Source organism: Symphalangus syndactylus, chromosome 13, assembly GCF_028878055.3.
Source record: "Symphalangus syndactylus isolate Jambi chromosome 13, NHGRI_mSymSyn1-v2.1_pri, whole genome shotgun sequence".
Classification (NCBI taxonomy): domain Eukaryota; kingdom Metazoa; phylum Chordata; class Mammalia; order Primates; family Hylobatidae; genus Symphalangus; species Symphalangus syndactylus.
In genome coordinates, this window is record NC_072435.2 from 107,549,246 (window position 1) to 107,575,527 (window position 26,282).

Below are 26,282 nucleotides of genomic sequence, written 5' to 3' on the forward strand. Positions count from 1 at the left end.
GGTGACAGAGCGAGATTTCATCTCAAAAAAAAAAAAAAAAAAAAAAAGAAGAGTAATTATTACTATGGAATACCCAGAGGTAAACTAAAGAAAAGGTAGGCCGGGCGCGGTGGCTCATGCTTGTAATCCCAGCACTTTGGGAGGCCGAGGCGGGTGGATCACGAGGTCAGGAGATCGAGACCACGGTGAAACCCCGTCTCTACTAAAAAAAAAAAAAAAATACAAAAAATTAGCCGGGCGTGGTGGTGGGCGCCTGTAGTCCCAGCTACTTGGAGAGGCTGAGGCAGGAGAATGGCGTGAACCCGGGAGGCGGAGCTTGCAGTGAGCCGAGATTGCGCCACTGCACTCCAGCCTGGGTGACAGAGCGAGACTCCGTCTCAAAAAAAAAAAAAAAAAAAAAAAAGAAAAGGTGCCAGAGTATAATCCTGTGTTGCGCAATACAGTAGCTGCATGTGGCTAATTAAATTAAAATTAATTAAAATTAAATAAAATTTAAAATTCAATTCCTCAATCACACTAGCCACATTATAAGTGTTCCGTATCCACATATAGCTAGTAGCTGCTGAACTAGACTGTGAATTAAATATTTTTATTATTGAAAAAAGTTGAACAGCTTATAGACTATGATATCTTGTTCAAGATACTGCTTAAGGGCCTCTTCATGTTACTTTTTCAGTTATTTCCTCAGTGTCCTTTCTCCTTAAAGTAAGAGAGTGTAAGAGACAGAAATTTTAAAAGCATTCTCTGCCCCTGCCCTTCTTCAAACATGAACATCTAGAACAACATAGAAAAGTAAGAAGAGTACCTCCTTAAGAAGTTAATCAGATGAAGAGTTCATAGAATCATAGCATCTTGGGGGTGGAAGGGACATTAAAGATCCCATAGACTAACATTTCATTTTATTTTATTTTATTTATTTATTTTTTTAGACAGAGTTTCGCTCTCGTTGCCCAGGCTGGAGTGCAATGGCGCGATCTTGACTCACTGCAACCTCTGCCTCCTGGGTTCAAGCAATTCTCCTGCCTCAGCCTCCCAAATAGCTGGGATTACAGGCATGCGCCACCATGCCCGGCTAATTTTATATTTTTGGTAGAGATGGGGTTTCTCCATATTAGTCAGGCTGGTCTCGAACTCCTGACCTCAGGTGATCCGCCTGCCTCGGCCTCCCACAGTGCTGGGATTACAGGCGTGAGCCACCATGCCCAGCCGACGCTTCATTTTGTTTGCTTGTTTTTGTTTTTGTTTTGTTTTGTTTTTTTGAGACAGAGTCTCTCTCTGTCACCCAGGCTGGAGTGCAGTGTGGGGCGATCTCGGCTCACTGCAAGCTCTGCCTCCCGGGTTCATGCCATTCTCCTGCCTCAGCCTCCCAAGTAGCTGGGACTACAGGCGCCCGCCACCATGTCTGACTAATTTTTTGTATTTTTAGTAGAGATGGGGTTTCACGGTGTTAGCCCGAATGGTCTCAATCTCCTGACCTCGTGATCTGCCCGCCTTGGCCTCCCTAAGTGCTGGGATTATAGGCGTAAGCCACTGGGCCTGGCCAACACTTCATTTTACAATGAAAAATTGGAGGTGCAAGAAAGGGAGATGATATGTCTAAGGTCACAACAGGAGATAAATAACAGAACTGGGTCTCCCAGGGTTGGCATGGAGTCAAGAAGAATTTCCCTTGCTGAGTCAAACCAGGCAGGAATGCCAGCACTGTAAATAATACTCCTATAATCAAACCTGTATGTCTATGTGTGTGTGTGTGTGTCTGTGTGTGTGTGTGTGTGTGTGTGAGAGAGAGAGAGAGACAGAGAGAAGGGAGAAAAGGAAGTGATGTCAAAAGAATGGAAACAGTGGGAACACGTTTTTTCTTCAATTAACCTCCATAAATGCACCTAGCTAGTGCTAAATGCTTACACTGTTTATCAGGGATATACGGGGATTGTTTTTACATACTTTTTTTTTTTTTTTGAGACAGGGTCTGTCTCTGTCACCCCGGCTGGGGTACAGTGGCTCAAGTGATCCTCCTGCTGCAGCCCCCGGAGTAGCTAGGACTCCAGGCATGTGCTACAATGCCCGGCGAATTTTTTTGGTATCTTTTGTAGAGATGGGCTTTCACCACTTGCCCAGACTGGCCTCGAATTCCTGGGCATGAGCATTCTGCCCCCCTCAGCCTCCCTAACTGCTGGGATTACAGGTAGGAGTCACCACACCTGGCCTAGCATACTATTATTAACTATCAGCCCTGAATAAAACTTACCAGTGGAGATGTGCTCTGTCCACTCTGGGTGTGTTTCATCCTCAGCTCTGTGTACAAATACCAGATGTAATTGACGGTGTAGAGAAATGAGGAAATGTAGAATATCTAGGTTAAAATCAAAACAACCCATCATAACTATCTCACTCTGACAACGTGAAGTTCTTTCAATATATTCCATTATTTTCTATTATGAGAATCCTACCTACTAGTCTATTAGTAATGTACCATCTAGTGTCCATACCAGGCAAAACCATACCAAGTCTGAAATTATTTTTTGTGTGTGTATGTAACAGAGTTTTCGCTATTGTTGCCTAAGCTGGAGTGCAGTGGCACAATATCGGCTCACTGCAACCTCTGCCTCCCAGGTTCAAGCGATTCTCCTGCCTCAGCCTCCCGAGTAGCTGGGATTACAGGCATGTGCCACTACGCCCCGCTAATTTTATTGTATTTTTGGTAGAGATGGGGTTTCACCATGTTGGCCAGGCTGGTCTCGAACTCCTGACCTCAGGTGATCCACCTGCCTTGGCCTCCCTAAGTGCTGGGATTACAGGTGTGAGCAATCGCACCTGGCCCCAAGTCTGAAATTCTAACAGGCCTACCTAAAACATGCCCTGCTTCCTTATTTTATCCTTTGGACTGTTCAGAAGAACCACAGCATTATCCACCTCTATCTGCCCCACAATCCCACTTTTATGAAGACATCATATAATCTTTTTCTATTTTATTTTTTAATTGAAAAGGCAATAAGGATTTCTACTTCTAGTAATGACAGGCTAAGCTATTTGAATCAACTTTCCATTCAAAAGAACTAAACATGCTGAATAAGATATTTTTTTAAAAATCCTTAAAATAACCTAAGAACTGAGATTATATCAAGGAACTAGTAGGATAAAATCTAAGGGAAGGAATTTCTACTTCCAGCTTTGATGAGATAACAGGAATAGAATTTACCCTCCAGCCTTAAACAACTAAAAATTGAATAAAATATATTAAAACATCCAGTTTTCAAACAGTAGGCAACAAGCAGAAGAGAACAGCAATCCCTGAAAAAAGAAAAGCAAGTGAGTCCATCAAGTGCCCCAGCTCACCAGCTGGTAAGAGTGAGTACAGGAGGGCTGGGCACGGTGGCTTACCCTGTAATCTCAGCACTTTGTGAGGCCGAGGTGGGCAGATCACGAGGTCGGGATCGAGACCATCCTGGCCAACATGGTGAAACCCCATCTATACTATAAATACAAAAATTAGCTGGGTGTGGTGGTGCACGCCTGTAGTCCCAGCTACTTGGGAGGCTGAGGCAGGAGAATCACTTGAACCCAGGAGGCAGAGGTTGCAGTGAGCTGATGTCGTACCACTGCACTCCAGCCTGGTGACAGAGTGAGACTTCATCTCAAAAAAAAAAAACAAAAGAAAAGAAAAAGAAAGAAAAGAAAAAGAGTGAGTACAGGAGGGGGAATCCAAAGAGACCACTGTCTTGGTGAGCTGAGAAGACAGAATTCAGAGTTTGGGAGGCCAAGGCAGCTAAAATTTGTGAAGTACAGTATCAGAGCAGAGGAAGCTATATAGTGAGACAATACTCAGGAGAGCTGCAGAGGTCACCCCAAGTCTTTGGTTAAGTATTAATCAATGTATATGGGAGAGAAAACCATGAAAATCAGAGGAAGAATCCTCAGGAAGGAGTAAGTGGGACAATCCCTAAAGCTCACACAGGGCCAGGAATACTTCGTTTGCTTTCTCACCAACCAGAGTGGAAGAATACACAGGGCATAATCATAAGAAGAGTATTGCTTCTGTAATGGGACCAAATTAGCCGTACATAAAAGGCTGCCCTCACAAGGCTTAAAAGGAAGCCTAATTAGCGGGGGTGGTGGTGCATGCCTGTAATCCCAGCTACTCTGGAGCCTGAGGCAGGCAAATCACTTGAGCCCTGGAGGTGGAGGTTGCAGCGAGACAAGATCGCGCCACTGCGCTCCAGCCTGGACGACAGAGTGAGACTCCATTTAAAAAAAAAAAAAAAAAAGCAAGCCTTTAAAAAACAGGCAAACCTTGAAAAGGTCAGGAGTTCAAGACCAGCCTGGCCAATACGGTGAAACCCCCATCTCTACTAAAAATACAAAAATTAGCCAGGCTTGGTGGTGTGTGCCTGTAGTCCCAGCTACTCGGGAGGCTGAGGCAGGAGAATCGCTTGAACCCAGCAGATGAAGGTTGCAATAAGCCGAGATTGAGCCACTGCACTCCAGCCTGGGCAACAGAGCTAGACTCCATCTCAAAAAAAAAAAAAAAAAAAGAAGAAATAGGTAATTTCATTTACGCCCAGTAGAGGGAACCAGGATGTCATTGTATCTGATAGATTTTTTTTCAGCCCTCATAGCAGATACATAAGCATTCTAAATTTGACCCTTCTTGAAGTTTTCAGGTTTAAAATTTTGTAACACCTTAAGTGATATTGTTAAAAACCTTGAGAATTGTAATTAATGTTAACATTCCTCAACAGCAAAGATAAATTATTATTAATTTATCATCTTAACTACTTTGTATTATTTTGAGAGACTCAGTACTCATCTTTATTTTGTTAAACTCCCAGAGACACAAATATTCACTGAATGGCTACCTTGTATAAAGAAGAATCTATGACAGGGAAGACAAATGAGAACATTCTGCTTAATCTCATACAGATAGTCCCTAACTTTATGACTGTACAACTTACAATTTTTCAACTTTATTATGGTATAAAAGAGCTATGCATTCAGTAGAAACTGTACTTCTTTATGACCCATACACCCATTCTGTTTTTTACTTTTAGGACAGTATTCAATAAATTACATGAGATACTCAACACCTTATTATAAAATAGGCTTTGTGTTTTGCCCAACTGTAGGCTAATGTAAGTGTTCTGAGCATGTTTAAGTTAGGCTAGGCAAAGCTATGATGTTTTAATTCCACAATCTGTTTCTTTAAATTTTCAACCATCTCCTAAACTGAAGCTTTATGTTTAGAACAATGTTTTCCTCTAGTATAACTTGATTCTGTACTCCTGGATTTTCTTGATTTGTCACAATTGTTCCATGTAACCAGACAATTTCACATGCTTTTACTTTTTCTAAAATCCATACATTCCCCTTGCCAAGACCAGCTCGGTCGTGGAGACCCTAACCCAGCGGTGCTAGAGATATTAAAGACACACACAGAAATATATTGTGGAGTGATCAGGGGGCTGACAGCTTTCAGAGCTGAGAGCCCTGAACAGAGTTTGACTCACATATTTATTGACAGCAAGCCAGTAATAAGCATTAGTTCTATAGATTATAGATTAACTAAAAGTATTCCTTATGGGAAACAAACGGATGGGCCGAAACAAAGAGATGGGCTCTGGCTAGTTATCCGCAGCAGGAACATGTCCTTAAGGCATAGATCGCTCAGGATATTGTTTGTGGTTTAAGAACGCCTTTAAGAGGTTTTCCGCCCTGGGTGGGCCAGGTGTTCCTTGCCCTCCCAGTAAACCCACAACCTTCAGTGTGGGCGTCATGGCTGTCACGAACATGTCACAGTGCTGCAGAGATTTTTGTTTAGGGCCAGTTTATGGCCAGATTTGGGGGCCTGTTCCCAACACCCCTGCTTAAGATACTAGTTTTCTTGTTTACGTCTGCTATAAAACTGTGTACACTCTCATAATCTTGAACACATACTCTTCCAGTATCTGATTAAAACCCATTTATGCCTATTGTTCCATTATTGGAATGCTAAGCATGTAGAAGTTACATCCTACTGCTCAAGGTCATCCCCAAGGTCTGATTTTTCACACGTCTGCAATTCAAAAAAGCTGCAACCTCCGGCATAAATGGGTTAAAGTCAAGTACCTTTTCATCAGATTTGACTCCCAGGTTATCTAAATGAACTTTCCATAAAAAAAAAAAAATCATACTACAAGTTTTTCTTTACATTCTTGATAACTGGCCTAAAAAACCAAAGATTTTACATTTAATCAAAATAATTTCCTGTGTTTCATATTGGGTTTTTAATTAAAGTGTTAAAAAAATTTACATCCACATAACTTTCTGTACGTGCTTTTAAAGACTTTTTTTTTTTTTCTTTTAAAGACTTTTGATGGTCACTCTGGTTAAATAAATGACTATTATTTCACAGTGACATGTGATCCTGTTTTGAGCAAGTGTTTTAAACCTTTTAACATCTTTGACAGGCTTCCCCAGAATCAGACTCTAAATTAAGTCTTCTTTGACTTCATACTAACTTTGGGTTATTCCATTTGGCCTCAGAACTTCTCAAAGGTTTATAAAAGAGAAATATTAAACAAAATCAGGCTTACTTGAGATGTCAAATTATATGGAAAACATTGTCAAATGGTAAGTGATGTTAGATCTACTTTCAGTTACTTTTATGGGTATGTTATTGATATAAATGTTCCAAAATTGTACAAAACTCTTAAAATCTAATATGTTATCAGTCATAATTCTGATTACTATGTTATACCACAAAAATAACCACATTTCATTGTGAATGTCTGGTTATGGTAAACTTTCACCAGATTTTACATGGTTATTCAAAGGTTGTGTCATCCTCAGTTATTGTTTTGATTCTTCCCTAAAGGTATCTGCAGTCAGATTCATGAAAAAGACTAACAAGTACTCTTAAATAAAAATTTCTAATAACTTCAATATTAATGGACTAAATACAAATTTTCCAAAACTCCAATACAAAAATTAATAAATCTGCAAAACTGCTAATCAAGATAAAACCAAAAAATTAGTTACATGAGATTAAATAACATAAAAGTAATGTTTTTATGACTTTTATTTAAAAGTTTATTTGGAATTAAAGTATTTGGCTGGCTAAAATAAATACCTTTTTTAAAACCTTGCTGTTTTTTGTTTCCTGTTGGGACTCAGGAAAAAGAAAAAACACTGTTGGTTCTTTACTTAAATGTTTTGTTTTCCAAATTTTAAAAACTGGTTGGGCCAAGCATCACTCATCTGATTTGGGAGATCCAGCCTAGCAAGTACAAGAAAAAAAAATCCTTTTCTCGGAGGTTAATTTGCATATAAGCACTGAGTTCAGCTAGAAGCCTTGAAACTTATATTCCTCCCTGCTCAGCCACCTTGCTGCTCCTGTTAAGGGAGGGCTACCGTGCCCATCCGGGAAAGAAATCGTTCAAGTCTTCTGAGAAATGTAGGAGTTCAGAGTAAGGTGAGATGAGAAGACAGACTCACAGAATTTGAATAGGTTAGGGGGAAGAGGGTTGGGCATTCTAAACAAAGGGCTAGAATAGGAAAAGGGGCAGAGACAGGAATAAGGATGTCTAGTTCCCCACAGGAACTTAGTGCTTCATACAGTGCCAATCAATAGTAGGTACTCAGTAAATATTTTGATCAATAGTAGGTAGTCAGCAAATATTTTGTTGGATGGCCAAAGATATTCAGGCCACCTGCATACCTAGAGCATCTCAAACTTGGTACATAAAACAAGTGGCAGTATCTTGGGGAATAATCAAAGCACCAAAACAAAAATGGAAACAATTTTACCAGATTTACTAGTAAGTAAACTAAAACTTTTAAAAATTTAAAACAAATACACTCTTGCATATATTTATTTTAATTTTATACATCATATGTGATTATATGGGGGGAGGCTTTGTAAATTGCAAAGTTCCAATAAATTCTTTTTAAAAAATGGCTGGGCATGGTAGCTCACACCTGTAATTCCAATACTTTGGTAGGCCTAGCCAAGAGGATCACTTGAGGCTAGGGGTTTGAGACCAGCCTGGACAACATAGCAAGACCTCATCTCTACAAAAAATAAAATGAACTTAGCTGGGCATGGTGGTGCACACCTGCAGTCCCAGCTACTCAGAGCTACTAGGAGGCTGAGGTGGCGGGGCGGGGCGGGGGGGTGTTGGTTGAGCCTAGGAGTTGGAGGCTGCAGTGAACTATGATTGCGTCATTGTGCTCCAACCTGGGCAATAGGGCAAGGCCCTCTCCCTTGACCCCCACCCCCAAAAAAGAAAGAAAACAAAAACAAAAACAAAATCTTTTTCTCTTAAGCTATCTACAGTTTACACTAATTTGATAAAATAAGCTTTTATAAACAAAAGTAAAATCGTTTACTTTTTCTCCCTACTTGATCCCTTCAAAATTAAAAAACTACCCATAAGTATTCTTATTCTTATAACAATATAGTTGATTCCATAAGTTCAATAAAAATATGCTGTTTTTATAATGGAATACAATTTAAAACATTGCTTATATATATTAGCAAGGTTTTGACTAGAATGTCATATTTAAATTGTTTATAGATATTATGGATGAGGTCTAAAGTCTGCCTTCATTTGGCTTCCTAGACTTAAGAAGTTTTTAAATCTGAAATTACAGTGTGGCCAGTTGCTATTCCTGCTGCACTTATATAAATGATCAGGTAATATTTGATAAAACTAAACTTATTTTACAAACAATTTAGTCTTACTCTATTATCTTTGGTAAAAATCGCAATTACGGAAAAGAAAAAAACTATGTTTCTAAGAAAATCTGTAATACACCTGTTATTAGACTGTGGCCCTGAGGATTGTTTTCAAGTTTTTATTATGTACCTATAGAGTGTACTAGATCCTAAAATCTTCTAGGTACCTCCAATCCAACTTTCTTCCGTAAAATTACTAAAACCAGGAAATGCTCTGTTCCTAAAACCCTGTAAACTAAAACCAAATAGGCTGGGGTGATGGCTCATGCCTGTAATCCCAGCACTCTGGGAGGCCGAGGCAGGTGGATCACCTGAGGTCAGGAGTTCAAGACCAGCCTGGTCAACATGGTGAAACCCCGTCTCTACTAAAAGTATAAAAATCAGTTGGGCGTGGTGGTGCACACCTGTAGTCCCTGCTACTCAAGAGGCTGAGGCAGGAGAATCACTTGAACCTGCAAGGCAGAAGTTTCAGTGAGCCAAGATCGCACTACTGCACTCCAGCCTGGGTGACAACAGTGAGACTCTCCCTCAAAAAAAAAAAAAACAAAAAAACCTAAAACTAAATAAATTTTAAGAGATGGGTCTTGTGCCTGGGGTATGGACAACACAGAAAGTTCACTGGACTGCCCAATGCCATAACCAGAGACATTAAAACTACAAACCAAGATGAGAAATTGATGCCTTTATGCTGTGGACATCTTTCCCCAGAAACATTGGAATAAGACTCTCCATCATAATGAGACTCTTGCCTCTTAATTTTTCCTTGTTTATGCCTACCTCTTTCACTTGACAGGACACTGGTGTAATTAAAATTTCACAATCAGTAGCTACTGCAGATAACTTGACAAGACCTGATCTTAAAAAAAAAAAAAAAAATCCTTTAGAACAGAATAGAGAGCCCAGAAATAAGGCTGCACATCTACATCTGTTCTTCGACGAAGCTGACAAAAACAAGCAATGGGGAAAGGACTCCCTGTTCAATAAATGGTGCTAGGATAACTGGCTAGCTGTATGCAGAAGATTGAAACTGTACCCTTTCCTTACACCATATATAAAAATTAACTCAAGATGGATTAAAGACTTAAATGTAAAACCCAAAACTATAAAAATCCTGGAAGACAACCTAAGTAATACCATTCTGAACGTGGAAACAGACAAAGATTTCATGATGAAGACGTCAAAAGCAATTGCAAAAAATGCAAAAATTGCCAAATGGGATCTAATTAAACTAAAGACCTTCTGCACAGCAAAAGAAATTACCAACAGAGTAAACAGACAACCTACAGAAAGAAAGAAAATTCTTGCAAACTATGCATCTGACAAAGGTCTAATATCTAGCATCTATAAGGAACTTAAAAATCGACTTATAAGGAAAAAACCTCATTATAAAGTGGACAAAGGATATGAACAGATACTTTTCAAAAGAAGACATACATGCAGCCAACAAGCATATGAAAAAAAGCTCAACATCACTGATCACTAGAGAAACGCAAATCAAAATCACAATGAGATACTATCTCACACCAGTCAGAATGGTGTGGTTACACCACAGATGCTGGTGAGGTTGTAGAGAAAAGGAAATGCTTATACACTGTTGGTAGGAGTGTAAATTAGTTCAACCATTGTGGAAAACAGTGTGGTGATTCCTCAAAGACCTAAAGACAGAAATACCATTCGACCCAGCAATCCCATTACTGGGTATGTGCCCAAAGGAATATAAATCATTTTATCATAAAGACATATGCACACATACATTCACTGCAGCACTATTCACAATAGCAAAGACATAGAATCAACCTAAATGTCCATCAATGGTAGACTGGATAAAGTAAATGTGGTACATATATACCATGGAATACCATACAGTCATAAAAAAGGACAAGATCATGTCCTTTGCAGGAACATGGATGGAGCTGGTGGCCATGATCCTTAGCAAACTAACATAGAAACAGGAAACCAAATACCACATGTTCTCGTAAGTGGGAGCTAAATGATGGGAATACGTGGACACAGAGGGAAACAACACACACTGGGGCTTATCGGAGAATGGAGGGTGGAAGGAGGGAGAGGATCAGGAAAAACAACCAATGGGTATTAGGCTTAATACCTGGGTGATGAAAGAATCTGTACAACAAACCCCCATGACACAAGTTTACCTATATAACAAACCTGCCCATGTACCCCTTAACTTAAAATAAGAGTTAAAAAAAAGGAAAAAAAAATCCTTTAGCCTATCTAGTAGGTGATGTTAGCGACACCCCAATACAACTTTTTGTTCAACTTGTACTAATGTTCCTTTTTCAAACTGACTTAGTGGCCGGGCACAGTGGCTTGGCTGGGCGTGGTGGCTCACACCTGTAATCCCAGCACTTTGAGAGTCCGAGGCAGGTGGACCATGAGGTCAGGAGATCGAGACCATGTTGGCCAACATGGTGAAACCCCATCTCTACTAAAAATACAAAAATCAGCTGAGTGTGGTGGCACGTGCCTGTAAACTCAGCTACTCCGGATGCTGAGACAGGAGAGTCACTTGAACCTGGAAGATGGAGATTGCAGTGAGCCAAGATTGAGCCACTGCACTCCAGCCTGGTGACAGAGTGAGACTCCATCTCAAAACAAAACAAAAAACACACACACACAACTGACTTGCTGACTTGGCTCTCTCTGCTTTAAATCAACTCAGCCATAAAATGCTAAATAATAAGATTGCTATCTACTAGCTAAACAACAACAACAAAAAGTCTAAGAAATTATTAATACTACATGGTATGGATAGATAAATTCCTCTGGAAAAGCTGAGACCCATATACACAGAATTTAAAAGCAGGCCACATAAATACAAGAGGTCTGTGATGGTTAATACTGAGTGTCAACTTGATTGGATTGAATGATGCAAAGTATTGTTCCTGGGTGTGTCTGTGAGGGTGTTGCCAAAGGAGATTAACATTTGAGTCAGTGGGCTGTGAAAGGCACACCCATCCTTAATCTGGGTAGGCACCATCTAATCAGCTGCCAGTTCGGCCAGAATGAAAAACAGGCAGAAGAACATGGAAAGACTAGCCTGGCTTAGCCTCCCAGCCTACATCTTTCTCCCGTACTGGATGCTTCCTGTTCTTGAATGTCGGACTCCAAGTTCTTCAGCTTTGGGACTCAGACTGGCTTCCTTGCTCCTCAGCTTGCAGACAGCCTATTGTGGGACCTTGTGATCATGTGAGTTAATACTCCTTAATAAACTCCCCTTTATATATACATCTATCCTATTAATTCTGTCCCTCTACAGAACCCTAAGACAAGGTCTCACCTAATCCCCCACGGTCATTTGATTTATTCAACTGGTTGCCTTTAATCCTAGGTTCATGGCTCAAAACTATTATGTGAACTAAGATTATCATATTACTATGAATTTTACTTTGTCGTTTTTCAGCTTTGTACCTATTACTTCCCAAATTTCTACAAAAGTACAACTCCTAACAAAATTAATGCTGGCCCAACACTTTGTGATGATAACAACACTTACAAAATAACAAAATTAAACTTAACAATAGACTCCACCTGGTAGACTTAGCCTGTGAGCCACTCCCTCCAAACCTCCCTTGTTGCTCAAATGTGACTAAAAGAGTTTGACACTAACTCCTAGTCACCAATCACTCCCTTTGACATGGGACCAGACCAACAACCTGAGACAAATCCATCCTGACACCAACAAACAATCAAACATAATTTTCAATCAAACAACTAGGATGACTGATCAGCAATGCTTTCAGAAAAAGATCTTGATCAAAGGGGAGAAATGCAAAAATTGTCAGAATCAAAATGGAGTCACTCAGGTCAAATCCCTGACAAATGGAGCCAGGGAAGGCCAAGAAGGGAGGTTCTCATGCATGTATGCCTGATAACAAGAACCACCACAAAAGATCCTGCAAAAATCACAACATTGCACATAGGCCACTTCAACCTTACCCACACAAAAAGTACTTATGCAAGGATATCTGCCCAGCAACTGCCTGTCTAACCTTGGACTGATGCCATGCTTGTTAATCCTTGTATCCAAAGATAATAATTACATAATCCTCCTTATTTTTCCTTTAAAAACCCTTGTTTTCCTTTACCTCCCTGAATATGCCCATCATATTCCCATTGCAATGCTTACTCCTGAATAAATTCTATTTCTTTTAGAGTCTCTCTCTCTCTCTCTCTCTGTTATTTAGGTTGACAACCTCAATAGCTTACTTAGTTCACTCTTCTACAAGAACACATTTAAACCTATCGCAAACATGTGGTTGTCTAATTCTCTGTAAAATGATCTTGACTAGATGGCAGCTCAAGATTACAATAGAAAATAGTTTCCAATCAAGTATAAAAATACTCTCATATTTTCATTTACTTACACATCAATATTAACCCTAGTTTAATGTTTAAAAAACCAAACATAAAAAATAATAATTACACATCAGTAAAGCTGAAAAAAATCTATTTTTTGCTATCGATTAGCAAAAATTTAATCTCCTTTGATATCTAAACCATTAGAAGATCCTAAAAAATCACAATAGCATGTTACATAAACCCATAGCCACTGTAAAATTTAGGCCTTAGAGTTAGGCAAGCTAAGTCCAAAAGGTCAGTGAGGGAGTGAGACTACATTAACAAGCAAAGATCATAAAATTTAATTCTAGATGGGAGAATATGTTTAATAGACCCTGCTTTCTATTGCCAGGCAGATGCAGAAAGTAATGGATCAGTAAGGATGTGGAGGAATGAAAGGACTGCAAGTGAATCCTCTGTTTGAGGAAGTAGGGAGAGATTCTATTATTACCTTGAAAAATAAACAGAACAATAATAGTTTATACTAATCGAGGGCACTTTACATTTGTTATCTAATTTCTTCTTCACAACAACCCTTAAGAACCTTGTCATTATTCCTATTTTACAAAATACAACTAAGACTTAGAGAAGTTCACTTGCTTAAAAAGTCACAGAGCTAATAACAGCTGTGAAAGCTGTTGGCAGCTGTTGAACCCAGGTCCGATCAACTGCAAACTACAGCTTTAATTCTAAGCCTCAAACTTCATGTCAGTTGCAACCCAAACTAGTGTCTCTAACATATCTGACTAGCACATTCTTCCAGGAAATAAAACAGTTCACTAAGAAAATATAGCTGATGGCACTTCAACTTGTGTCAAAGTATACAGAAGAATAGCCAAGATTAAATGGAAAGGCTGACTGGGACAGTGTCTGGCATTGTTTTTTCCATATCTTGTTTTTCCATAGCAGTTTTCCTGGTAAATGTAGATCAGTCAGGGTGGTGGGAAAAATTGTAGAAAGATGCAAACCTTCTTGGAAGGCCAGAAGTTTTTCCAAAACCTTTGGAAAAAGATTTGGCTGAAGGTAGCCAGATTCTCTCATCCAGTGCCTGAAAGTTTAGGTTAGATAACAAGGGGATGTAAAGAAACTGATCTAGATAAATTAGTTTACTTAGGCCTTGGAACCTGGCCTTTAATCATCTGCCTACAAATGTGTTGACTCAAGGCCTTTGTTATTAAATCTACACTGAATAAATGCCCGCAGCACTGGCTTGTCAGGGCTGCAGCTGCTAACTCTTTACAGCACCCTCCTTGGTGTCTGTGGGCGGCCCAGTCCCATAGCCCACTCTTTCACTAGATCCCTGTGTCTGAGTGCATTTGTTCATCCATTGTTCAGCCAGGGTCTGCGGGTCGGACCTGGTAGGTAAACAGAAATCTTAGTGCAACAACCCTCTCAGGTGCTTTTGGAGAAAGCATGCAATTTGTTCCTGATCCAAAAATTCTACAGGACAATCATATATACCCAAATTAATCCTCTCAGTGCACAGCTAGTCATCTAATGGAATAAAAAAATCTCAGGAGGTTTGACCATGGATCAGATTCCATCTTTCAGAGGCAGATGCTGTAGTGCAAACAAAGCCTTCTGATCCAAATGTTATCCTGGCATTGCAACATCTTTTTACTGGTTGGCTGAGTTCACGAAAGAAATAGTACTTGGAAAACACCACATCTCAGCCTATTAATCAAAAACTGAAATTATAGTCATGCACCACATAACAATATTTCAGTCAACAGCAGACCGCATATAAGACAGTGGCTACATAAGATTATAATACTGTATTTTTTACCATACCTTTTCTATGTTTAGATATGCAGATGCTTACCATTGTGTTACAATGGCCTATAGTATTCAATACAGTAACATGTTGTTTAGGTTTATAGCCTAGGAGCTGCAGGCTATACCATATAGCTTAGGTGTGTAGTAGGCTATCTCATCTAGGTTTGTGTAAATGCACTCTATGATGTTCACACAATGATGAAATTGCCTAATGATGCATTTTTAGAATGTATCGCTGTCGTTAAACAATGCATGACTGTATTTCTGATGGCTTAGTTCGAAAATTGACTTTGCTTCTCAGGTAAGTTCCAGAATTAAAAACTAGCTATGGGCAAATGATTGATTTCTTCTGTTCCAGTTCAGTGAAGTGGCATAAGGGTGCTCCAGCTGTACTGATCCAGTTTGCTCTGATCAGCTATGGGTTTCCTATAAAACTCTTTTCATTGTCTGAATCAAGCAGGAACTCAATAACTGCAGCCACATAATAAGGTTATAATATAAGAAGTGAACAAATCTCATTCTAATTTGTATCCCATGTCTACCCCAGTGGAGGATAGAAAGCTCAAAACAAAAATATTCATGTGTCCTGAAGATTTAGCATCCTAAACCTGGGAAGCACATTAAAAAGCCATTTAGTGTAATAATTTCCAAATGCCAGTTCAGAAATTAATGCTGATCCCTGACATTGGTCTAAGAACTAACAAACAGAGAGGAATAGCATCAACATCAAAAACTAGGATGCCCACTCAGAGACCCCATCCGAAGGTCACCAACATCAAAGACCAAAGGTAAATAAATCCACAAAGATGGGGAGAAACCAGCACAAAAAGGCTGAAAATTCCAAAAACCAAAATACCTCTTCTCCTCCAAAGGATCACAACTCCTTGCCAGCAAGGGAACAAAACTGGACGGAGAATGAGTTTGATGAATCGAAAGAAGTAGGCTTCAGAAGGTGGGTAATAACAAACTCCTCTAAGCTAAAGGAGCACATTCTAACCCAATGCAAGGAAGCTAAGAACCTTGAAAAAAGGTCAGACAAATTGCTAACTAGAATAACCAGTTTAGAGAAGAACATAAATGACCTGCTAGAGCTGAAAAACACAGCACAAGAACTTCATGAAACATACACAAGTATCAATAGCCGAATCGATCAAGTAGAAGAAAGAATATCAGAGATTGAAAGTCAACTGAATGAAATACAGTGAGAAGACAAGATTAGAGAAAAAAGAATGAAAAAGAATGAACAAAGCCTCCAAGAAATATGAGACTATGTGAAAAGACCAAATCTACGTTTGTTTGGTGTACCTGAAAGTGATGGGGAGAATGGAACCAAGTTGGAAAACACTCTGCAAGATATTATCCAGGAGAACTTCCCCAACCTAGCAAGACAGGCCAAAATTCAAATTCAGGAAATACAGAGAACACCATAAAGATACTCCTCAAGAAGAGCAACCCCAAGACACAAAATCATCAGATTTGCCAAGTTTGAAATGAAAGAAAAAATGTTAAGGGCAGCCAGAGAGAAAGGTCGGGTTACCCACAAAGGGAAGCCCATCAGACTAATAGTGGATCTCTGTGCAGAAACCCTACAAGCCAGAAGAGAGTGGAGGCCAATATTCAACATTCTTAAATAAAAGAATTTTCAACCCAGAATTTCATATCCAGCCAAATTAAGCTTCATAAGCAAAGGAGAAATAAAATCCTTAACACACAAGCAAATGCTGAGAGATTTTGTCACCACCAGGCCTGCCTTACAAGAGCTCCTGAAGGAAGCACTAAACATGGAAAGGAACAACTGGTACCAGCCACTGCAAAAACATACCAAATTGTAGACCATCGACACTACGAAGAAACTGCATCAACTAATGGGTGAAATAACCAGCTAGCATCATAGTGACAGGATCAAATTCACACATAACAATATTAACCTTAAATGTAAATGGGCTAAATGCCCCAATTAAAAGACACAGACCGGCAAATTGGATAAAGAGTCAAGACCCATTAGAGTACTGTATTCAGGAGACCCATCTCACGTGCAAAAAATAAAGGGATGGAGGAATATTTACCAAGCAAATGCAAAGCAAAAAAAAAAAAAAAAGCAGGGTTTGCAATCCTAGTCTCTGATAAAACAGACTTTAAAGAAGGGTATTACATAATGGTAAAGAGATCAATGCAACAAGAAGAGCTAACTATCCTAAATATATATGCACCCAATACAGGAGCACCCAGACTCATAAAGCAAGTTCTTAGAGACCTACAAAGAGACTTAGACTGCCACACAATAATAGTGTGAGACTTTAACACCCCACTGTCAATATTAGATCAACAACACAGAAAATTAACAAGGATATTCAGGACTTGAACTCAGCTCTAGACCAAGCATACCTAACAGACATCTACAGAACTCTCTGCCCCAAATCAACAGAATATACATTCTTCTCAGCACCACATTGAATTTATTCTAAAATTGACCATATAATTGGAAATAAAACACTCCTCCGCAAATGCAAAAGAATGGAAATCATAACAAATAGTCTGTCAGACCACAGTGCAATCAAATTAGAACTCAGGATTAAGAAACTCGCTCAGAATTGGCCAGGCGCGGTGGCTCACACCTGTAATCCCAACACTTTGGGAGGCTGAGGTGGGTGGATCACGAGGTCAGGAGATCGAGACCACCCTGGCTAACACGGTGAAACTCCGTCTCTACTAAAAATACCAAAAAAAATTAGCTGGGGGTGGTGGCGGGCGCCTGTTGTACCAGCTACTCAGAAGGCTGAGGCAGGAGAATGGCATGAACCCGGGAGGCGGAGCTTGCAGTGAGCCGAGACTGCGCCACTGCACTCCAGCCTGGGCGACAGAGCGAGACTCTGTCTCAAAAAAAAAAAAAAAAAAAAAGAAACACACTCAAAACCACACAACTACATGGAAACTGAACAACCTGCTCCTGAATGACTACTGGGTAAATAACAAAATTAAGGAAGAAATACATAAGTTATTTGAAACCAATGAGAACAAAGACACAATGTACCAGAATCTCTGGGACACAGCCAAAGCAGCCTTTAGTGGGAAACTTATAGCACTAAATGCCCACAGGAGGAAGCAGGAAAGATTTAAATCGACACCCTAACATCACAATGAAAAGAACTAGAGAAGAAAGAGAAAACAAACTCAAAAGCTAGCAGAAGACAAGAAATAACTAAGATCAGAGCAAAACTGAAGGAGACAGAGACAGGAAAAACCCTTCAAAAAAATCAATGAATCCAGGACCTGGTTTTTTGAAAAGATTAACAAAATAGACCGCTAGCCAGACTAACAAGAAAAGAGAGAAGAATCAAATAGACACAATAAAAAATGATAAAGGGGATATCACCACTGATCCCACAGAAATACAAACTGCTATCAGAGAATACTATAAACACCTCTACACAAATAAACTAGAAAATCTAGAAGAAATGGATAAATTCTTGGACACATACACCCTCCCAAGTCTAAACCAGGAAGAAGTTGAATCCCTGAATAGACCAACAACAAGTTCTGAAACTGAGGCAGTAATTAATAGCCTACCAACCAGTAAAAGTCCAGGACCAGACAGATTCACAGACAAATTCTACCAGAGGTACAAAGGGGAGCTGGTACCATTTCTTCTGAAACTATTTCAAACAACAGAAAAAGAGAGAATCCTCCCTAACTCATTTTATGAGGCCAGCATCATCCTGATACCAAAAACCTGGCAGAGACACAACAAAAAAAGAAAAATTCAGGACAATATCCCTGATGAACATTGATGCGAAAATCCTCAACAAAATATGTCAAACTGAATCCACCAGCACATTAAAAAGATTATCCACCATGATCAAGGTGGCTTCATCCCTGGGATGCAAGGCTGGATCAACAAACGCAAATCCATAAACATAATCCATCACATAAACAGAACCAATGACAAAAACCACATGATTAATAGATGCAGAAAAGGCCTTTGACAAAATTCAACACCGCTTCATGCTAAAAACTCTCAATAAACTAGGTATTGATGGAACGTATGTCAAAATAATAAGAGCTATTTACGACAAACCCACAGTCAATATCATACTGAATGGGCAAAAACTGGAAGCATTCCCTTTGAAAACTGGCACAAGACAAGGATGCCCTCTCTCACCACTCCTATTCAACATAGTATTGGAAGTTCTGGTCAGGGCAATCAGCCAAGAGAAAGAAATAAAGCATATTCAAATAGGAAAAGAGGAAGTCTAATTATCTCTGTTTGCAGATGACATGATTGTATATTTAGAAAACCCCACTGTCTCAGCCCAAAATCTCCTTAAGCGGATACGTAACTTAAGCAAAGTCTCAGAATACAAAATCATTGTGCAAAAATCACAAGCATTCCTATACACCAATAACAGAGAGCCAAATCATGAGTGAACTGCTACATTCACAATTGCTACAAAAGGAATTAAATACCTAGGAATACAACTTCTAAGGGATGTGAAGGACCTCTTCAAGAAGAACTACAAACCACTGCTGAAGGAAATAAGAGAGGACACAAACAAATGGAAAAACATTCCATGTTCATGGATAGGAAGAATCAATGTCATGAAAATGGCCATAATGCCCAAAGTAATTATAGATTCAATGCTATCCCCATCAAGCTACCATTGACTTTCTTCACAAAATTAGAAAAAACTACTTTAAATTTCATATGGAACCAAAAAAGGCCCGCATAGCCAAGACAATCCTAAGCAAAAAGAACAAAGCTGGAGGCATCATGCCACCTGACTTCAAACTATACTACAAGGCTACAGCAACAAAAACAGCATGGTACTGGTACCAAAACAGATATATAGATCAATGGAACAGAACAGAGGCCTCAGAAATAACACCACACATGTACAACCATCTGGTCTTTGACAAACCTGACAAAAACAAGCAATGGAGAAAGGATTGTCTATTTAATAAATGGTGTTGGAAAAACTGGCTAGCCATGTGCAGAAAACTGAAACTGGACCCCTTCCTTACACCTTATACAAAAATTAACTCAAGATGGATTAAAGACTTAAACATAAGACTTAAAACACTAAAAACCCTAGAAGAAAACTTAGGCAATATCATTCAGGACATAGGCATGGGCAAAGACATCATGACTAAAACGACAAAAGCAATGGCAACAAAAGCCAAAATTGACAAATGGGATCTAAAACTAAAGAGCTTCTGCACAGCAAAAGAAACTATCATCAGAGTGAACAGGCAACCTATAGAATGGGAGAAAATTTTTGCAATCTATCCATCTGACAAAGGGCTAAAATCCATGATCTACAAAGAACTTAAACAAATTTATAAGAACAAAACAACTCCATCAAAAAGTGGGCAAAGGATATGAACACACACTTCTCAAAAGAAGACATTATGCAGCCAACAAACATGAAAAAAAGCTCATCATCACGGGTCATTAGAGAAATGCAAATCAAAACCACAATGATACCATCTCATCCCAGTTAGAATAGGGATCATTAAGCTCTCCGCTTTTCGGCTTGGAGGAGGCCAAGGTGCAACTTTCTTCGGTTGTCCTGAATCCGGGTTTATCTGACACCAGCCGCCTCCACCATGCCGCCGAAGTTCGACCCCAACGAGGTCAAAGTTGTATACCTGAGATGCACCGGAGGCAAAATCGGTGCCACTTCTGCCCTGGCCCCCAAGATCGGCCCCCTGGGTCTGTCTCCAAAAAAGGTTGGTGATGACATTGCCAAGGCAATGGGTGACTGGAAGGGCCTGAGGATTACAGTGAAACTGACCAGAACAGACAGGTCCAGATTGAGGTGGTGCCTTCTGCCTCTGCCCTGATCATCAAAGCCCTCAAGGAACCACCAAGAGACAGAAAGAAACAGAAAAACATTAAACACAGTGGGAATATCACTTTTGATGAGATCGTCAACATTGCTCGACAGATGTGGCACCAATCCTTAGCCAGAGAACTCCCTGGAACCATTAAAGAGATCCTGGGGACTGCCCAGTCTGTGGGCTGTAATGTTGATGGCCGCCACCCTCATGACATCATAGATAACATCAGCAGTGGTGCTGTGGAATGCCCAGCCAGTTAAGCACAAAGGAAAATATTTCAATAAAGGATCATTTGACAACTGGTGGAAAAAAAAAAAATGGGGATCATTAAAAAGTCAGGAAACAACAGGTACTGGAGAGGATGTGGAGAAATAGGAATGGAAATAGAAACGCTTTTACACTGTTGGTGGGAGTGTAAATTAGTTCAACCATTGTGGAAGATGGTGTGGCAATTCCTCAAGGACCTAGAACCAGAAATACCATTTGACCCAGCAATCTCATTACTGGGTATATACCCAAAGGATTATAAATCATTCTACTATAAAGACACATGCACATGTATGTTTATTGCGGCACTATTCGCAATAGCAAAGGCTTGGAACCAACCCAAATGCCCATCAATGATAGACTGGATAAAGAAAATGTGGCTCATATACACTATGGAATACTACTATGCCACTATAAAAACGGATGAGTTCATGTCCTTTGCAGGGACGTGGATGAAGCTGGAAACCATCATTCCCAGCAAACTAACACAAGAACAGAAAACCAAACACCACATGTTCTCACTCATAAGTGGGAGTTGAACAATGAGAACACATGGACACAGGGAGGGGAACATCACACACCAGGGCTTGTCACGGGGTGGGGGACTAGAGGAAGGATAGCATTAGGAGAAATACCTAATGGAGGTGATGGGTTGATGGGTGCAGCAAACCACCATGGCACATGTATACCTATGTAACAAACCTGCACGTTCTGCACACATGCGCCAGAACTTAAAGTATTTTTTTTTTAAAAAAAGAAATGCTGAAGAAAATAGAGGCAATGAAATGAGTTTTTCATATGATTAAATTTACTAATTTAAAGAACCACCAATTATTCTGATATTTTTTTTGCCAAGTTTTTTGTCTCAAATGTTATTTCTTTTATGAAATTAGATGGTAGTTATGGTAGTTGTTTTTAAATGTTCTTCAGTTAGCAAAATATAAACTCGGCAACATTAAAACTGATTTACTTTTTTTTTTCTTTTTAGTTTTTCTCATTTCTAAAATTTTTGAAGTCTAGGACCCACTGAACTACTTCTCTACTATATCACCTGAATTTCAGGTAAAAAAATAAATAAACAAAGGCTGGGCGCAGTGGCTCACGCCTGTAATCCCAGCACTTTGGGAGGCCGAGGCAGGCGGATCACAGGGTCAAGAGATCAAGATCATCCTGGCCAACATGGTGAAACCCCGTCTCTACTAAAAATATAAAAATTAGCCGGGTGTGGTGGTGGCGCATGCCTGTAGCCCCAGCTACTTGGGAGGCTAAGGCAGGAGAATCACTCGAACCAGGGAGATGGAGGTTGCAGTGAGCTGAGATCGTGCCATTGCACTCCAGCCTGACAGAGACTCCATCTCAAAAAAAAAAAAAAAAAAAAAAAGTAAATCAGTTTCACACGGATGACAATTATGAACATTTGTGATAAGGAAACACCAAAGTGACCCTAAGAATTTATTCTCATCAACAATCCTCAAGGTTTCTACACAAACCAAATTTTTTTTCCTGCTACTTCTTAAGCCCATTCTCTTAATTCTGCTTCAGTGAAAATGATTAATTAATAACTGCTAACCATATTCCAAAGTGTGGCAACAGTTTACAATAAGGGCAAAGATTTATTTTCTTTTCTTTTGAGGCAGGGTCTTGCTATGTTACCCAGGCTGAAGTGTAGTGGTGTGATCACAACTCACTGCTGTCTCGACCTCCTAGGCGCAAGTGATCCTCTCACTTCAGCCTCCTGAGTAGCTGGGACCACAGGTGCACACCACCATGCCCAGCTAATTTTTTTAAAAATTTTTTGTAGAGACAGGGCTCTCAATATGTCACCCAGGCTGGTCTCGAACTCCTGGACTCAAGCGATTCTCCCACCTCAGCCTCCCAAAGTGCTGAGATTACAGGCATGAAGCCACCATGCCCAGCTAAAGAGCAAAGAGTTTTTCTAAAAGGTTTTTCCTGTTCAAAGACTGGAACTAGAAATCTAGATTCAGAAACCTGAATATATTGTTTGTTTAAATCAGGTGACTGGTTCTCTTTCTTTACTGTGACTCTCCAAAAGTCTAGGACCTCTTCATCTGCTTGTATAAATAAGGGAAGGCCCCAGCTCCTCCTACCCTCATTTTTTTCCCCCAAGAACCAGCTAGAGAGCAATTTTGGAAAGTAGAGATATTTTATCTAAACTGATCAAATTATAGAAGTAGTAGAAAGGAAAGAAAGGTGAACTTTTACGTTTCAGTTGTATATCCCTCTTTGATATTTTAACTTACATAGTGAACAACACACCAAATTTTTTAATATAGAAAAAGTAAAAATTGTCCATTTATAAGGAGACTGCATATTTCTGTCTTGGTCTGCAGATCTCTAAAGAGTATTAAACTAGCTACCAGAATGCTCCATTAACATGGAAAGAGAGGAAAGAGTCAAGTTTGGGTTTTTCATTGGAATAACAAAATAAGCAATTACAACATCTAATTCCCAGATCTAAAGTGGAAGGAAATAGGAAGTATTTTTAAACAGTTCTTACTAACTGGGTACAAAGCTGAAAATTAGGCCATAAAGATACATTTAAGGAGGCCAGGCGCAGTGGCTCACACCTGTAATCCCAGCACTTTGGGAAGCCCAAGTGGTGAATCACTTGAGGTCAGGAGTTCAGGACCAGCCTGGCAAACATGGCGAAACCCCATCTCTCCTAAAAAAAAAAATACAAAAATTAGCCTTAGCCAGGCATGGTGGTATATGTCTGTAGTCCCAGGTACTCTGGAGGCTGAGGTAGGAAACTCACTTGAACTTGGGAGGTGGAGGTTGCAATGAGCTGAGATCATGCCACTGCACTCCAGCCTGGGTGAAGGAGTGAGACTTTGTCTCAATAAATATAAATAAACAACAACAAAAAATTAAGATAAAGATCCATTTAAAACATTCTCATCCTTATTTGTCTAAGAAGAAATTTGAGGCCAGGCATGGTGGCTCATGCCTGTAATCCCAGCACTTTGGGAGGCTGAGATGGGCTCATCACCTGAGGTCAGGAGTTTGAGACCAGTCTGGCCAACGTGGTGAAACCCTGTCTCCACTAAAAATACAAAAATTAGCCGGGTGTGATGGCGTGCACCTGTAATCCCAGCTACTTGGGAGGCTGAGGCAGGAGAATTGCTTGAACCCAGAAGGCAGAGGTTGCAGTGAGCAGAGATTGCACCACTGCACTCCAGCCTGGGCGACAGAGCAAGACTCCATCTCAAAAAAAAAAAACAAAAAAAAACAAGGAAGAAATTTAGCTGTGGTACCAGACTTAAGGTGATCTTGTCAACTACTTAAAAACTACTATAGGAAACTCCGATTCTGTAAAACTGATGCCTGAGTGTACTGTCAACTTAAACAAGTCAATAGTAATAGGATAATCCAAAAATTAATACGGTCTAGACAAGAAAATGTTTTCCTAAGGTTTGTGGAAAATTATATTTAAGCCAAACTTGGAATAGTTTCAGGATTTGGAACTACTCAGTTTTTAAAAGAGAATTGCCAGCTTCTTAGTATTGTAACTCTTAAAAGAGGTGTTAGACCACATAAAATGGGGCTCTTGTTTGGTACTGACCCAGATCTCCTAACCTCTTGTTCAGGGCACTTCGTACTATTTCTCTTCTGATGGCTTATACAGTTGGAGTATATTTTCTCTTCTCATAGCCTCTCTTGGGCTTGCAAACTAAGAGTGCTCCAGCTGTACTGAGCCATTTCTCCTCCATGACCAGCTCTAAGTTTCCCACATCTAGTCAAAACATCTAGGACATTTCCAAACCAATTTTGAAAGAAAGAGGCTCTAATGCCTTAACAGACAAGCTTGGTCAGCTTATCTTGTCAGACAGAAGCTTATACCTAATCAAACAGATCTCTCCATAGGAAACTGTCTGAAGCCTTTCCAAACTATGCAATAAACTGGATCCACTTTCAAGACTAGGAAGAAACAATCACTATTGGTACAGTGCTTAGTTTAATGATCTTGATTCCCTTGCTCAGAGAAATCCATAAAAACACCGTACACTCATAGAGAACCTTTAATTTTACAAAACATGTGTACAGACATCTTATTTAACACTTTTTAAATCTGATGTAGATTAGAATGGCAATGATTTTCATTTTTAGAAAAAAAACTAGATAAGTATAAAAACAACTTCCTCAAAGTCATACAGATTCTTAACAACAAAACTAAAATGAGAATCTAGGTCTCCTAAGTCTAGCTGTAGTACTTTCTTTACCATTGCTCTCTTAAAGTTGAATAAATGGACAAGCTGCACTATTTCATTTGAATTGTGGACCTCAATTTAAAGGAGGGAACCAAGTAAAATAGTGTATTTTTTTCTTCCAATCTGGCAGGCTTATCAGAAGAAAAGACAATAAGGAATACTGAAACTTTTACTTAAGTCTGGAAGCATCTGGATATTTTTTTCTAAAGAATAATTTAGATATATATTTTAAATTGTTTAAATAATATGAATCTCTGAGGCTTCCCAATTTCCCTGAATATCCAAAAGCTGAAATATTTTTAGCATATTATCTGTCCCTGAGTTTTAGTATAAAATTTGCACCTAACAACTATAATAATAAACACTTGATATCACAGTAATGACACAATGATACAAGGCCTAATGATCCTTACATAGGTGGGGAAAAAAAAATACACTTTACAAAAACAAACTGGGACTTCCACTTCTGGCCAAGATGGAGTGACAGAACTGTATTTACTCTCCTAGCAAGCAAACAAAAATTAGACAAAACATCTGAAACAATGGTTTTCAAGACACCAGACATCAGACAACAAAGGGCAATAATCTCAGGGAGAAGAGAAATGAATAAACTGAACTCTTTAACTGCCCTATCTTACCTCCTAGAAAAAGTTTTTATGCCACAGCACAGGAAATGGAAACTGAGGGAGGCCTTGTGGACTCCCTGCGTTGAGGAGACAGAACTGAGAGTCCAAGGAGACCAAGGTAGCTAGAATTCATTGGAAAGGGTGCTGAAGAAAAAAAACGAAAAGGCTTCACAAAGAACCTCATAGATTTGCAGAGGATTTGCAAGATCTACTGATTGGCACATGTGTCTAAATAAACATCTCAAAGCTGAAGAAAGAACCATTGAAAAGATTAGATAGAACAGTATCTAGAGTCCACATGGTGCCAACAATAGTGCCTGTTCTCACCACCAAGACTAGAAAAACTGATAACTCAACAAGGTATAGGGTAGAGTACTCAGGAAGGCCTTGCCTCATTAGTGAGAAATAATTATCCTGAGAATGAGCATTATTTCATATCCACCTAACAAATTATAAAAGCAAGACCTGAAT

General features: G+C 39.5%; 1 protein-coding gene and 1 pseudogene across 7 annotated transcripts in view; one reads left to right on the top strand and one right to left on the bottom strand.

Moving 5' to 3' along the window:
* The window catches only part of TMEM116 (transmembrane protein 116), a 91,862-nt gene that overhangs the window by 11,564 nt on the left and 54,016 nt on the right, over positions 1-26,282 (bottom strand). For 4 of the 7 annotated variants that reach the window (XM_055238728.2, XM_055238724.2, XM_063614513.1 and 1 more), the window contains one exon: positions 2,249-2,353. The exons of 2 other annotated variants lie outside the window; for them this stretch is intronic. In XM_055238728.2, coding sequence (XP_055094703.1) covers positions 2,249-2,353 — 105 coding nt within the window. Of the gene's footprint in view, positions 1-2,248; positions 2,354-23,544; positions 23,640-26,282 lie in introns of all 7 variants that reach the window. One more of the 7 variants, XM_063614512.1, reaches the window with a different exon arrangement.
* LOC129460625 (large ribosomal subunit protein uL11-like) lies at positions 20,441-20,961 on the top strand (annotated as a pseudogene).